The 13512-nt window shown below is 35.1% G+C and overlaps 1 protein-coding gene across 2 annotated transcripts in view; it reads left to right on the top strand.

Annotated features, from left to right (window-relative positions):
- The window catches only part of TBC1D22A (TBC1 domain family member 22A), a 140596-nt gene extending 127915 nt beyond the window's left edge, over positions 1 to 12681 (top strand). The window contains exon 13 of one of the 2 annotated variants that reach the window (XM_059847286.1): positions 9466 to 12681. In XM_059847286.1, coding sequence (XP_059703269.1) covers positions 9466 to 9594 — 129 coding nt within the window. In that variant the 3' untranslated portion in view covers positions 9595 to 12681. Of the gene's footprint in view, positions 1 to 7476; positions 7567 to 9465 lie in introns of those variants that run through there. The other variant, XM_059847287.1, reaches the window with a different exon arrangement.
- The last annotated feature ends 831 nt before the right edge of the window (positions 12682 to 13512 follow it).

Below are 13512 nucleotides of genomic sequence, written 5' to 3'. Positions count from 1 at the left end.
ATGTTTTCTCTAAAAATTCTCTAAAACAAGATGAGATTTTTCTCAGAGCAATTGACAGCATTTTGTCAAAACATAATAATTACTTTAGTTTAGAAATACATACCATTTTTATACACTTTTCTCCTGAGCTTCATTATATTCAGTTGGTATTTTATGATTTGCTTTCCTTTATTTTTGCTGAGCTTTTAGCTATACATACTACAGTGTTAAAATCGAAGTCATTGTAGATAAGGAAATGAAATATGTGTGAATTTGTAGCTGTAGAATTGTCCCACTTAAAATGCATTGCCAAATTATGGTCAGGAAAACCAAATCAAGAAGAGTGGTTAGCATATGGACTTCATGGCAAGGTAGAATTGTAAATTTTCTCTTGGAATCTGCTATAGAAATATTTTGATCTTGCTTGACTACAGAAAAAAATAGAATGTAGTAACTTATTGGTAAGTCATTTCAGAAATTAAATTCTGCCATAATTGCTGCAGGCTTAATTGGTACAATACATTCTGTGTTTGGAGGGATTGTCTTTGGATTTTCTCTGTATAGAATGACCACTGATCTCCATGACTTTTTATATTCTGCATATTTGCATCTGTTCTCCTTTATTTGTTGTGTTTTGGATGGAACTAGTGATAAATTACATAGTTGGGCTTTTCATTATTTATTTGTTATGATTTGTATTTTGGTACATAAGAAGTAAACATATCTTCAAATACCATCAATATAACAGTATTTCATAAAACAATATGGCAAAAATTATAATCAGAGGGGTTCAGGACTGTTCTGTTCTGAGCTCTAGCAATTGGAACTGTCAGCTCTATTTCCTGGATACAAGTGTGAAGCTTCCTGAGACACTCAATTTCCATATGAGATATATAAAATAGAAGTTCTGTTTTCTCTAGTTTAAATGTGAGAAAAAAAACTAGGACTGTTTTTGTTTGGCTGTCCAATTAAAGTTTGAATTTAAATTAGTGTTTGAGTATCACAGAATCATGGAATGTTTTGGGATGGAAGGGACCTTAAATCCTTTAGGTTTTAAATCCTTTAGGTTTTAAATCCTTCATGTGGCAATGCCTGCTTTGATTCTAGCTCCTTAGCCTTGTCTCACAAGCTTGAGATGATAATGTGTGGATAGTAAGTTCAGCTGAGAAAAAGATGTAGCATTCAAATTTGATTCTTGTCTTAGGGATGGAGATTACTTGTGGGTTTGGTTTTTTTTTGGGACCAAGGTAATAAGACTACCTATAATAGCAGCTGAGATGTGGTCCTTTAATGTACTTTCAAACCAATACTCTTGGATTTGAAGATGTAAATCTCTTCAGCTAAGTGAGCTGAAGCTAAGCACAGCCTCTCAGACAGAGTCCTTTAGAACCACATATTTTATGATTAGTGATTAAGGTTGCTAATGACTTGTGTAAGAGATCCATACCAGATGAAACAGGACTTTAATTGCTAGTTTAGTGTGCTGAGTCCTGGAATCTATTTCAGTAGTCATGAAAAGGAAAACATGAAAGAGAAATGATAAAACCATTAACTTTCCATAAGCTTCCATTTTCAGGATGTTAAGGTGTATTTCCGTGAAATTCTTATTAGGAATATGAAATTAATTATAAGAATAGCATACTTCTTTATATTTTCATAAGATTAATGGCAGATTGATCATTTGAAATGAAGAATTAAAATATATATTTGAATCAAAGGATAAGATATCCTTGTTGAGAACCTTGAGGTGCCAAATGTAAGCTGTTAGCAGAAGAAATTAAACTTTAAAATATTTAGGTTTTTAAAAAGTATTCACTTTAAGATGCAGCAAGTCTAGTTGGAATTCTGAATATAATTTTGTTTTGTAGAGAAAAAATTTATTCCTACTGTTCGGAGTTCTGTGTGCTATAGTCTGTTGATTGACATGGTGTTTGAAAAAAAGGTCAAAATTAAGATGTATAAGACTGAAAGAATTCATGCTAATTTCAAGGAATTCTAGGAGCATAATGTAAGTAATGCAAAATAAAGGAATGTACAAGAAAAGATCAAATTTAGCATTGAATTTAGGAAGTTCAATATTACAGTATTTCAGCAAATATTTGAGTCAGGGTTTTTTGATTCTTGTTTTTTTCCTCTAAACATTCACATTCCAGGAGGAAGTTTTTGAGTGACACTGATTTATGAGTGGCCAAGAATATGTCTCTCAAATCTTTCAGACTGTGTTGAGTGCAGGCTTCAATGCTCCTACCACTTAGAACAGATAAATCAGTGTTGCCCCATCTTGTGCTTATCAAAGTTTTGGTTCATCCATAGTCTTTGAAGTTACAGGAACCAGGAAGGCATTTTGCATCCAGGATCCAAAAGGGGCTGTGCTGTGCTACCTCAGCCATTGGGGCTGTGTGCTTTCCATGCTCAGGAACAGCACAGGCACTCAGCTGTACCACTGAAGGATCCAGGTCCACTTATGCCTCTTTACCCATATCTGCAGCAAATATTTCTTAAGCTGCAGTAGGTGACCCATTCCTAATATCTCTTTAATATTAGATTTTGAAATCTTGGTATTCTCAATTCCAGCTGGGCCCAACAGGAAAGAAATGTTTTCTCTGGCTCCAAGACACAGGTAATTAGTAAGAGGCACAGCACTCCAGGAATAGAGCTCATCATTTGCAACTCTTGTGTAGCAGGTTAGGACATCTGGAGAAGGAAGAAGTGGCAGCAGCATAGGGAATATTGCTGAGCATATTGTAAGAAACAGTACTCAAGAAAGAAAAGAGAACTTGTCTCAGAGCTAGAGCTGTATTCATTTGGTGCACTATCATATCAACAGCAAGGGGCAGAGAGAAGGGAAAGGTGGCACTGAGGCAGCTGAACAAGGTCATCCAGGCTCTGCAGAGTGTGCTGGACCTGTGCTTTCATGTCACCAGGCACTGCAGTTACTGCTTTGATAGCAGGCTGCTGGGGAGGATTTGCACTGAGCTTGGCTGAGTCCCAAAGCAGCAGGTATCCTTCATCCTAAATAGCTGGGAAGGGGATTAGAGGTTACCATGGCCCAGCACCCTGCCAGCCTGGCTACTGCAGCTCTTACAGGCTGTGAGGCACTGCAGCTCTGGCACATCTGGCTGTCTGCTCCACAGTGCAGGGAAGGGGACTGAGGCCACAGAGGGGTTGCCCACTTGGCACCAGCCATCCTTTCCTTTCACCCTTGACAATCCCAAATGCAATCAAGTGAAAAAGAATGTTGTAAAGGAAACAGGAGTTAAATAATCCCTATATTAAGGGTTTTTTTTTTTGCCTGTACAGTGGTTACATCTGGTTGCAAACAAATGTATGAATCATCCAGCTCTATCTCTAGTCCAACATTATGCAATTTCCTATAAAACCATAAAAAAATTTAGATTTCTTTTAATGCATGCACGAGGTTTATTTCTCTTTTCTATTATCTAAAAAGATAAATGAGCCTTTTTTTTTTTCCCCTGGCAATAATTGGTTTCCTCCTTTGCTTGTCTCAATAATTACTCTAAATAAATTTTTAGTAGGATTTTACTTCATTAGTTCTTTAAAAGTAGGTGCTGTATTCTGGGATTTAGAGTACAGCTTTGGAAAGTACAAATAAAGGGGCCATTTCATCAAATTGCCAGCATAAATTTTGCAGTGTTTTATATGTGTTCATAATGTGTACTACATTCAGCTCCTATTAAAATTATAGTTGTTAGCATTTTCTTATCAAATCATTGAAGATTATATATAAATTTAATTTACCTTTAAGTTACTTGTATACAGTCCTCAAGTATAATATTGTAAAGTTTATGATCATAAAGTATAGTAAGATTGTAGGTTCTGCCTATCAGTATAAAATAGAGGTGTGGTAGACCAGGAGTGCTCAGACTGTAATTACATTGCAGTTAACAGCAGGAAGGATTCACATCTCTCATAGATAAGTACTGCATTTTAGGCATGCCTTTATTTGTTAAATTAATAGATGGGTTCTCAGTTTTGACACTAAAAGCTAACTCTGTTAATGTCCTCACTATGTTCAAGTTTGATTTTAACTTTAGTTACTGCCATTTTATATTATCTAAATGGAAACACTATTAATGGTTTTTATGTCCTGTTTCTTCTCTTAAAAAAAACAAAATAACAAAACAACCTTGCAATTGAACTTTGTCAATAATTCACACAGACAAAAACTCTGTATTTTCAAATTAAATATACTGCTTTTATTAGCACCAAAGATACCTTAGTGTTCGACTCATTAAAATAACATTTTTATGTTTTGTAAGCTTTCAACATGTTTTCTGTTACTGGTTCTCTCTCTTTTTATGTTCCTTCCTTCAAGATCCACATATGGAGTCAAAGTAGGGGTGATAGTAAATAGCATAATAACTACAGGTAGCCATTGCCAAATAACCAGTATTAATGGCCAATCTTCTGCTAAAAATTGTATTTCTAACAGGATTATAGCAGACATCAATTATAGCAGACATCATACTGTAAGGAGATTTGGTAATGAACCAGATTCCAAAACACGATAAAATTTGCTTTCTTTGCTCTGGGTTTGGGTTTTTTAAAAATTGTTTTAATGTGCTGAGGTTTTACTGGGTTAAAATCTCAATGAGGAGAAAGAGTCTGATAACTTTGTAATAATTACTCTAAATATATTTTGTGAGGTTTTATTAATATTCAGTTTTGATTTAGTCTACAAGGAGCAGACCTTGACCTTTTTGGTTTTAGAGGAAACTGAGGAATAAAGGCTTTGGAAATCACCTTTTTTGAGCTGTCTATCTGGTAGTCTGGTATTTTATTTTAGCTACTTGTATTGGATCTTCTGGGATAACATTTTTTTCCCTCAAGAATAATTTTGTGTCTGACAACAGCCATTGCTTAACAGTAAGAGTATTGCTCTTGCTGTTGTGGTGTGTAAAACATAGACCTCATACTTTTACTCTTCATACATCTAGAGGGGCTTTTGTACCACAGCACTTCCAGCATGTTTCCTACTGTCTTGTCTTGACTACAAGGTGAAGGCAGTAGTTCTAGAATACATGTTAATTATCTGAGAAAAATTAGATTTTGAAAGTACATTCACTTTAAAACTGCACTCTATATAGCAACTTCTAAGTGTTTAAAAATACTTTATATATAGTAGCATAGTTGGACATGCTATATATAAGGTGTTGTAGCATATTTTACAAACACACATGGGTAAAGTGTGGTGTAAATCCAAATGTAGTTAAAGTTGTGGAAATATGATGAGTGAAATTCTATAAATTCAACATTTTTGGTAACAAAAAATGTTGAATTTCAAATGTACTAAAGAATTATTTTAGAATTGTGAGTTAAATACATCTCTGTAAAGCAAAAATCCCTTACAAAAGCTAGTATATAGTTTACATTCAGATCTTTTGCCATTCTTAAAAGTCAGTTTGATTTATAGGTTTTTAATCTATTCATAGTCTGATCCAGCAACTCTACTGCACCAGGCCCCTATATCCTTTAGTTACAAATGAAAAAAACACAATTCTACTTGTCAGGAAGCATACCTTTATTGTTTCTTGAAATGATCCAAAGGGGTAAATGTTTAGCTTTTTTGTTTGGTTGGTTGGTTTTTTGTTTAGTTTTGTTTTGTTTTTGTTGTTGTCTTTTTTTTTTTTTTTTTTTTTTTTTTTTTTTTTTTGCACTTTGGGTTTTATTTTCTATTTAAGCCCAGGTCCTTTAAAAAATGAAAGGCTGGAAAATTTCACTGTGGAAGTTAGGTCCATAGTGCAAGTTGCTGCTGCAAGGCAGGCTAGCATTGGAGCTTGAGCAGCCTGTTCAGGGGTGTGCCAGGCGAGCTGTGAAAATCCCAGTGGACAGATTTACAGTTTCCCTGGCAAGCTGCTCAAGCACCCTCGTTGCAAAGGATTGTTTTCGTGTGACAAGTTAGCTTCAGCTTGTTACTATTGCCTCTTGGCACCTTTTTTCTTCTTTCCAACCCCCTCTGTGTGGAACTGCTCTCAGACCCTGCCTTAGCCTTCTCCTCTCCCTGCTAACAAATGCCAGTTTCCTCTCACTCTCCTGGGTAACATCAGCTGCCCCCAACTATGGGAGTGACACTGTGACTAAAATCTCTTCACTGTTTGTGCTTGATGAGGGGCAGGAGCAAATACAAGTGGTACCTTGATCCTCCCCTGCTTGGCTGGCAAGGAGGGAGGGAGGATGGAGATGCCCTTCCCTGGTGTGGCATGAGAGGGCAGACAGCACAAGTAGAGATGAAGCTGTGCTGGCAGGCTGGGCCGTGCAGATGGGCCCCAGTTCAAGGGATTAATATAGCTGCTCCTCTCAGTGAGAGTCCAGGAAACCAGGGCACTCTGTTTGCTAAGTTCAAAGGACATAATTTGGAGCATATTTTATGTTGGTAAAGCCAAAATATAAACAAACATTGGCCTGGGATTTTAGAAATCCCAGCTCTGATGATGATGATCTATTGGCTGCCTGCTGATTCTTCAGCCAGGTGTCATCACAATATCATTTAAATTAAGCAGAAAACAAAACTTCTTCCAGGAATATTTTACAAAGATTGATTTTTAGACTCAGTTTTTGTCTGAAATAGACTAGGCAATTTATCATCTACAAGTTTTAAATGGTAAATGTTAATTCACATTATGAGTCATCATGTTTCAAAGAGTGCCTTATATTTTAATACTGTTGTGGATAGGAAAATGAATCTAAGAAGTTAGTATGCATGCCTTATTTGTACAAGCTGCTTAGGAGATCCTGTTTATCTGTTGGCAAAATAAATAATGATAATTAAAAATAAATTAGTGAGCTGGGGTCACTTGTAGTAATTCTTGCTCTTTTTTTTTTTGTTTGTTTTTTAACTGTAAAATGCTGAATTGAGTGGTTTTGGACAAACTTGTCATGTGATCTTTTAAATATTAAGTAGTGTGTTTGTACAATTTTTCAAATACAAAGACTTTGGGGGTTTTTGATAGCTTCTCTATAGTAGTTTTCTTATTTCCAAAGAATGCTTCATATGCAGCAATAAAGGCAGCATGATTTTCTTTAACAGTCAAAGAAAAATAAAATTTTCTTATTTAAAGAAAATAACATTTTCCTTAATGAGGTTTTTGCCAGCTTCTACTTTATTTTTAAAAAGATCTAAGCTTTATTTCTATCTGAGCAAGTTTTGAAGCTCTGTAATAGATCACAGGAAGATCAGCCTTATCTTTAGATGGCCATACAAGTAGTATGTCTTTGGCCAGTGACTTTCCATGGATTTATAACACATATTCACTAGTCAGTATCAGGCTTAGACTCTGGTCTTCTCCCCTGGTAGCAGTGGCAAAATGCCCACTCAAGCAGAAGTGAACTTGGAGACAGTAAATGCATTACATTTATTTATATATTTAATTCAGATGAAAACTATTATCAAATTTGAAGTTAATGGTAGAAGTATTAAACTAGTTCAGCACTAACAGTCCTATTTCAGATTTGAGCTATATGTTAAATTTCTTATAGCATGGATGTGGAAGCTATAATCTTTGGATGTTCCAAAGCCCAAAAGAAACCCAAAGCACTGCTCCAGCAATGTGAATCATTTGCACCAGTAGTCTGACCCAGAAAAGTCTGGAGACTGCAATGAGTAAAAGAGGTAATTTCTCAAAGCTCACTGAATTAATTGCTGTGTCTTAGGGCTGCTTGAAAGTTAGTTTTGTATAAGGGGAAAAGAACTTTCATGGAGGAAGGCATTTATGATCCCTCCAAACAACCTTCCTACACTCCACTGCTAATTTATTAATTACAGTTATCAACATAACTGTCAAATAAGTACATAGAAATTTTTTTAGAAGAGTGGGATTTTGACAATTGTACAATACTTTATTAGAAATATGTTCCCTCAAGTGTAATAGAGACATTCTCATGCTAACTCTGCTGTATTACTACTTATTATTCATAATTAAATATACAGTACTGCTCAACTTCTATCCTTTCTCTTTTCATATTACAAGAACCAGTATAGCAAGACTGTGAAATGGATGAAGTCAAAATAATTTTCTCACAAACACAAAGAAATAATTTAATGTTAATTTCTGCTCCTGGCTTTTCTTAAAATCAGTGAATCCTTGCTAAGGGCTTCTACAGCCATCTTCTGTGAAAGAAGGTGCAGAGAAGGGAGAAGCAAGGAAAATAGCACTCTTATGAAGAAGAATAATTTCCCTGGGTACTTATACATGCTACTGCAGGATTTTGATTTATAACAAGATAATGGCTATGGTTTTAATTGCATTCCCATTTACTTATTTCTGATCTTTAGAATAAACCTGAACAGATGTACTCACACAAAAATATACTTATACACATCCTCACAAATACATATGCATGTATACAAATGTGCACAAATTGTCTGCATTTTTTCTGCAAAAATAGAGCACCTAGAAGATACAAGCAGGCTTAACAACTTCACTTATTCCTAAGATTGCCTTATACCTCCCGTCATAAAAATCCACATTTATTTTTGTTGTGACTCATCCAAAACTTCTCTTTTGCTGTTTTGCCACAGTTTATCAAAACAATTAAAACAGGTGATCTGCTTTATGGAGACTTTCAAACATGAACTTCAAATTTGGCCTAGGGTGACTTTTGCATCAGTTGAGGGTTTCTGACCTAATGAATCACCAGTTTTTTTTTTCTTTAAAGAGCAAACTAACTTCCTGAGTTTAGTCAAATTAGGAGCCTTATAAAAATTGTCATTTGCATGAATTGTCAGGAGCTTCCAAAGAGTCCTGTCAGAGCTGGCAGGTTTCAGCCTACAGATGAGGATTTGAGGCTTTGTGCTGCTGGGGATCATGGTGGATTTTGATGCATGTTCATCAGAACTGAACATAGAGGCACTGTCCCAGAGAGCTTCTTGCTACTTCTGTTTCTGGGCTTAGGCTTCTTGGAAGTGAATTTCACTAAACCTAAAATGAGAGAGAGGAAAAGGTGACCCACAGGAAAATATTTTGGGATCAGAATCTGGCAGGGAATGGGAAACCTGGGCTAAGAATTGAGGTGGGAGTTGACTGCAACTGACTGAAATAATAATTTATTTCAAAATTCTTCATGTATAAGTAGAGTAGTAGCTTATCTTTGCATTGGTGTGAGAGAATCCCAGACTTAGCAATCATCCATAATTTTGAAAATTTATCCAATTGTATAACTTCATGCCCTGGAGCATAAAAGTAATTTGGATAGGCAGCAACACGGATTATTTTTCTCAAAAAAAATTATCTATCAAATGACCTTATTTCAACTACAATTAATAGCAGGTTTCTGAAATGAAAGGTTGAATAGCAAGTATCTATGTAAAAAATCCCTAAACCTAATTGGATCTCAGGTTTGTTTGAGATGCAGATGTGCTACACGAGTGGTTCCTTATAAATGATCATTGTATAAGTAATACATAGTTATTACACTGCTATTTGGAAAAATATATTTACTTTTTTTTTTTTTTTTCTTTTCAATTAGGAGTTACTGATATTTTTACAGAATTTGCCCACAGTACACTGGGGAAATGAAGACATCAGTGTGCTCCTGGCAGAGGCCTACAGACTGAAGTTTGCCTTTGCGGACGCCCCCAATCATTACAAGAAGTGAATATAAAGAGACAGAAAACATTAGAAGCGACGTGTTCTGCAGTATTATGGCATCTCTTGTTCTGGTTATGCTTTCAGCTCACTGCTCTTTCATTTGAAGTAAGATGACCATTAAAATTCTGTTAGAATTTGCAGAATGAGAACAGAATACCAAAGAAGTGGACAAAGCAGGATATCAAGCACTGAATGAACTTAAAAGTGAATTTTTTTGCTCAGCATGAAAAATGAGTTCAGAAGTCTTATAATTTTTTTCTTTTTTGCCCCCTTCTCTAAATAGAATAGTTGTCTCTCTTATTTATGTTGAGCAATTTTTCAGTTGTACTTTAGACTTAAAACTACTTATGGAATGACTTTGTCATTACTTCAGTGTCACCTGCCATGAATTATCCACCCGTTTTGGTTGGTAAAATCTACTTTGAGTAGCAAAAAAGAACTTTTCCTTGTTCGTACAGACCACATGAGACAGCAAGGCCTGTGTTTTGAGGTCTGGTTGTGACTCAAAAGACAGTGATATTAGCACACCATCTGTTGTTTTTCCATGGAATTAGGTTAGATTACTTCTATAATATAAGAATATGGAAGTAATGGAAATTGGTGGCATTTTTCTAAACATTATTCAGTCTTGAAGGATGCTATAGAAGCTTTTTAGCCATAAAAAGGAGTTAAAGCCCAAGACTCATCTATTACACTGAAATAAGTCCCTCTCAATATATTCTGGAGTGCTTTAAAATAGTGAATTAAACAGAAGGCATGGTCTTGTCAAAGTAATTAAAGTTTCTCTTTTAAGGCCTTGCAATTTTTCAGCATGAAATTTCACTTTTAAGAAATGTATTAAGAAGCTTGGTTTACTAAGCAAGATATATTTTTATCTCAGTTGTTGCCTTATTCTCCATTTCTAGCGATTAGAAAAGGAAAATTAATATATCTTTCCAAAGCTTTTTTGTTAAATAATTTAATACCTTTTTCCTGATTATTCAGAGGAAGAGAGCTAGTTCCCAACAACAATAACAGTAACTGTATACTCAGATTGCTCGTGGGTCATTAGCAGAACAAAAATGCTCTATGAATTTATAGACTAAAAGTAATTTTTCTTCATATAACCATGGGATACTGAATAATTTCTTAAAACTTACATAATTCACATGCACTGTTTTTTTTCAAGAAATATTTTCTGATAGGAATTCTAATTTTGCTCTGTTGGATGTAAATAACTCATGTTAATTTGTGCCTACTATACACATGCAGGTTATGAAGGGTGGGAGTTGCAATAAGCAATACACTTAAAAGTTCAGACTTACTATTCCTCAGTTTGGTTCTTGAGTTGCACAGCGTTGCACAGAAAGTGTAGTGCACTTTTAAGTTTGGGAAATAAAAAACCTTTAAGAGATTTTCTCTTATAACTTGTTATTGAAAGATTATTTTCAACTTCTTAAAAATATGTGGATACATATTTTGAAGAGAGGTATTAGTTGCATTACTTGCTCTAGGGGCCTTAGTTCTTCACACAGACTTCGTAATAATTAGGTGTTTCAGGGTAAGTAAAGTAAAATACGTTTTTACCACCATGTGATTATGAGACCATCTCTATTTGAAAAGTATATGGACTCTTTGGTAGAAGATAACAAGAGAATTATTTCAAAAACCTAGTTTGGCAACTAGGATGCATTTCTTTTCCACTGGGTGTCAGCTGGGTGTTTCAGTTGTGATGGATACAGGGTCAGGCCTCCCAGATGGCTGCATTTGTGCCTGGAATGTGTAGTGGATCTGTGCTTCTTACATGTCTGTGTACTGCTTTCTGTAACTTCAGTTCGTGGTCTAATGTATCAAAATTTATGTTTACAAAGAATGTCATATTGTGCCTAACAGTGTCTACCAATAACAGAATAAAAGAAACATGAAATCTACAACCATTTGCTTTAAACTTGGTATCTGCAATCATTTGTTAATAGAAATGAATATTATTGTAACAAGAGAAGACAACACAGCATTAACTGGTGTAAGGGTTTTCTATAATTAACTTTTTTCTATTAAGACATTATTTAGGTAGTTACATGTAACATGGAAAGTTGACCCAAAGTTGTCTGCTGTGTCAGATCCTCCTGCATAACATTTTTGGGACTGGATATATAAAATTTCCTTCATTGGGTCCACATAAGTTGTCTGTCATGTCTTCCAAATTCAACAGGTACCTCTTACTTCCCTTGGAAGGAAGTATTACCATTAGAGGTCACATTTACTATTGTGTCTGTGTCAGAAGTTGAATATTGTACTTGAGCACATTGCTTTTTAAGGATAGTGGGAAGTTTCCTAATATAATACCAATGTTTATTTATGTAGATACAGACTTTTTTTGGAAAATATGATATAGATATATAAATAACATTTATATATCTATAAGGATAGAAGTAGTTCTCCGTAAATAGAATGCCAACATATATGTAAAATTTCAATTTTTTATCAAAAGCCCACACATTTAACAGTTTTTACATCTCAGGTAAAATGTCATTCCAAAAAAAAAATATCGCATAGAAAAGGAAATAGCATTATCATTATTACATCCTATGTACTTAGTTGTTTCAAAATTCAAGATTCTGAATATTATAAAATTTCTTTGTAATATGTATTTTCTTATGAAGGAGACATCTTGACATGTCACTAGTGAAACCAGGCAGTCATTTCCTAGAACTCATGTGAAATATTTAAATTGCGGTGTCTGAAATGCGTGTTAAATAATTTCTGTTATAAAAGTTTAAACTAGAATGTACAATATAAAAAGATTTATGACTACAGAATTTGAAAAATGTAAATAATAAATTAGTTAACTGTGTAAATACAGTACATGGAGTGAGATAGAAATGTAAGTTGAAATCTTAGGTAACTCTGTAACATGCTATAAAAAATTAGTTTCATTATTATTTGGCGCAGTTCCGTATGGAAAGGCCAGTTAATTTTTTTCATTTCCTAACTAAAGAATAGAACTATCTGAAGTTCCATTGTATGCTTCTGACAAACATTAACACTGAGGCACTGGTTAAAACTGTAAAACTGGTGAAAGATGAGGAAATAAACACATATTTATGAAGTGCTATATAGAGTGGAAAGCTTGTGTTTATTTTTTTCTTCAAACACATTGCACCCTACGCCAAAGCATGGACTCGGTGTGTTTGTTTTACAGCCTCAAGAGCCTTTATCACAGGAGGAGATGGGTTAACAGAGCCTCAGTTCCCAGTTCCATTTCTGCCACTCTCTGCCCAGGCATCTTATAGGTTTTGCAAGTTGGTAATGCAGGCAAGTTCCAAGGGTGCATGTACATACAGAGTATGGAGCATTTTCTGGAAACAGTAGATGAAGATAGATTTGACAACACAGCAGAAATAAATTGAAGAGAAGGTGAAGCAAATCAGGGCAAGGCACGCAGAGGAAGCACAGAATTCTGTATGGCTCTGGGGGTAAAGGAGAAGGGGAAACTTCAGCTCATGGTGAGGAAACAGTAAACAGGGGATAGGGTCAATAAGATCTGGAAACTAAGATGATTTAGGCAGATAAACTATCAGGGAGAAATGTCATATATGTATATGCACAAGTAGCTCAAGTCCCTCATGTCAAGAAAGCTACTGGGAGACTTCCAATAATCCTGTGTATCTGGTGAGAAATATGCAAGGGAGGCAAAGACAGTAACTTCTCTCTTTTGAACTCCACACCTCATTCAGGGGAAAAGAGATGAGGATGCAGAGGCAGTCTGTCTGTTATGTGCTTGAATGACAATGAATTGTAATCATGCTGGTTTCTCACCTTCAGTAAAACTTGTGTTTCTTTATCTGCTATAATCCTCTAAAGATCCTGCATAAAATCCCCAATGGGAGGTCTTTCAAATTGTTTGTTCAAAAGCAGAATAGATCAAGAAAGTGGAGTAAAGGCC

This window comes from Haemorhous mexicanus, chromosome 5, assembly GCF_027477595.1.
Source record: "Haemorhous mexicanus isolate bHaeMex1 chromosome 5, bHaeMex1.pri, whole genome shotgun sequence".
Taxonomy (NCBI): Eukaryota; Metazoa; Chordata; class Aves; order Passeriformes; family Fringillidae; genus Haemorhous; species Haemorhous mexicanus.
Note: the sequence above shows the minus strand (reverse complement) of the source record. Positions and strands in the feature narration are given on the sequence as shown.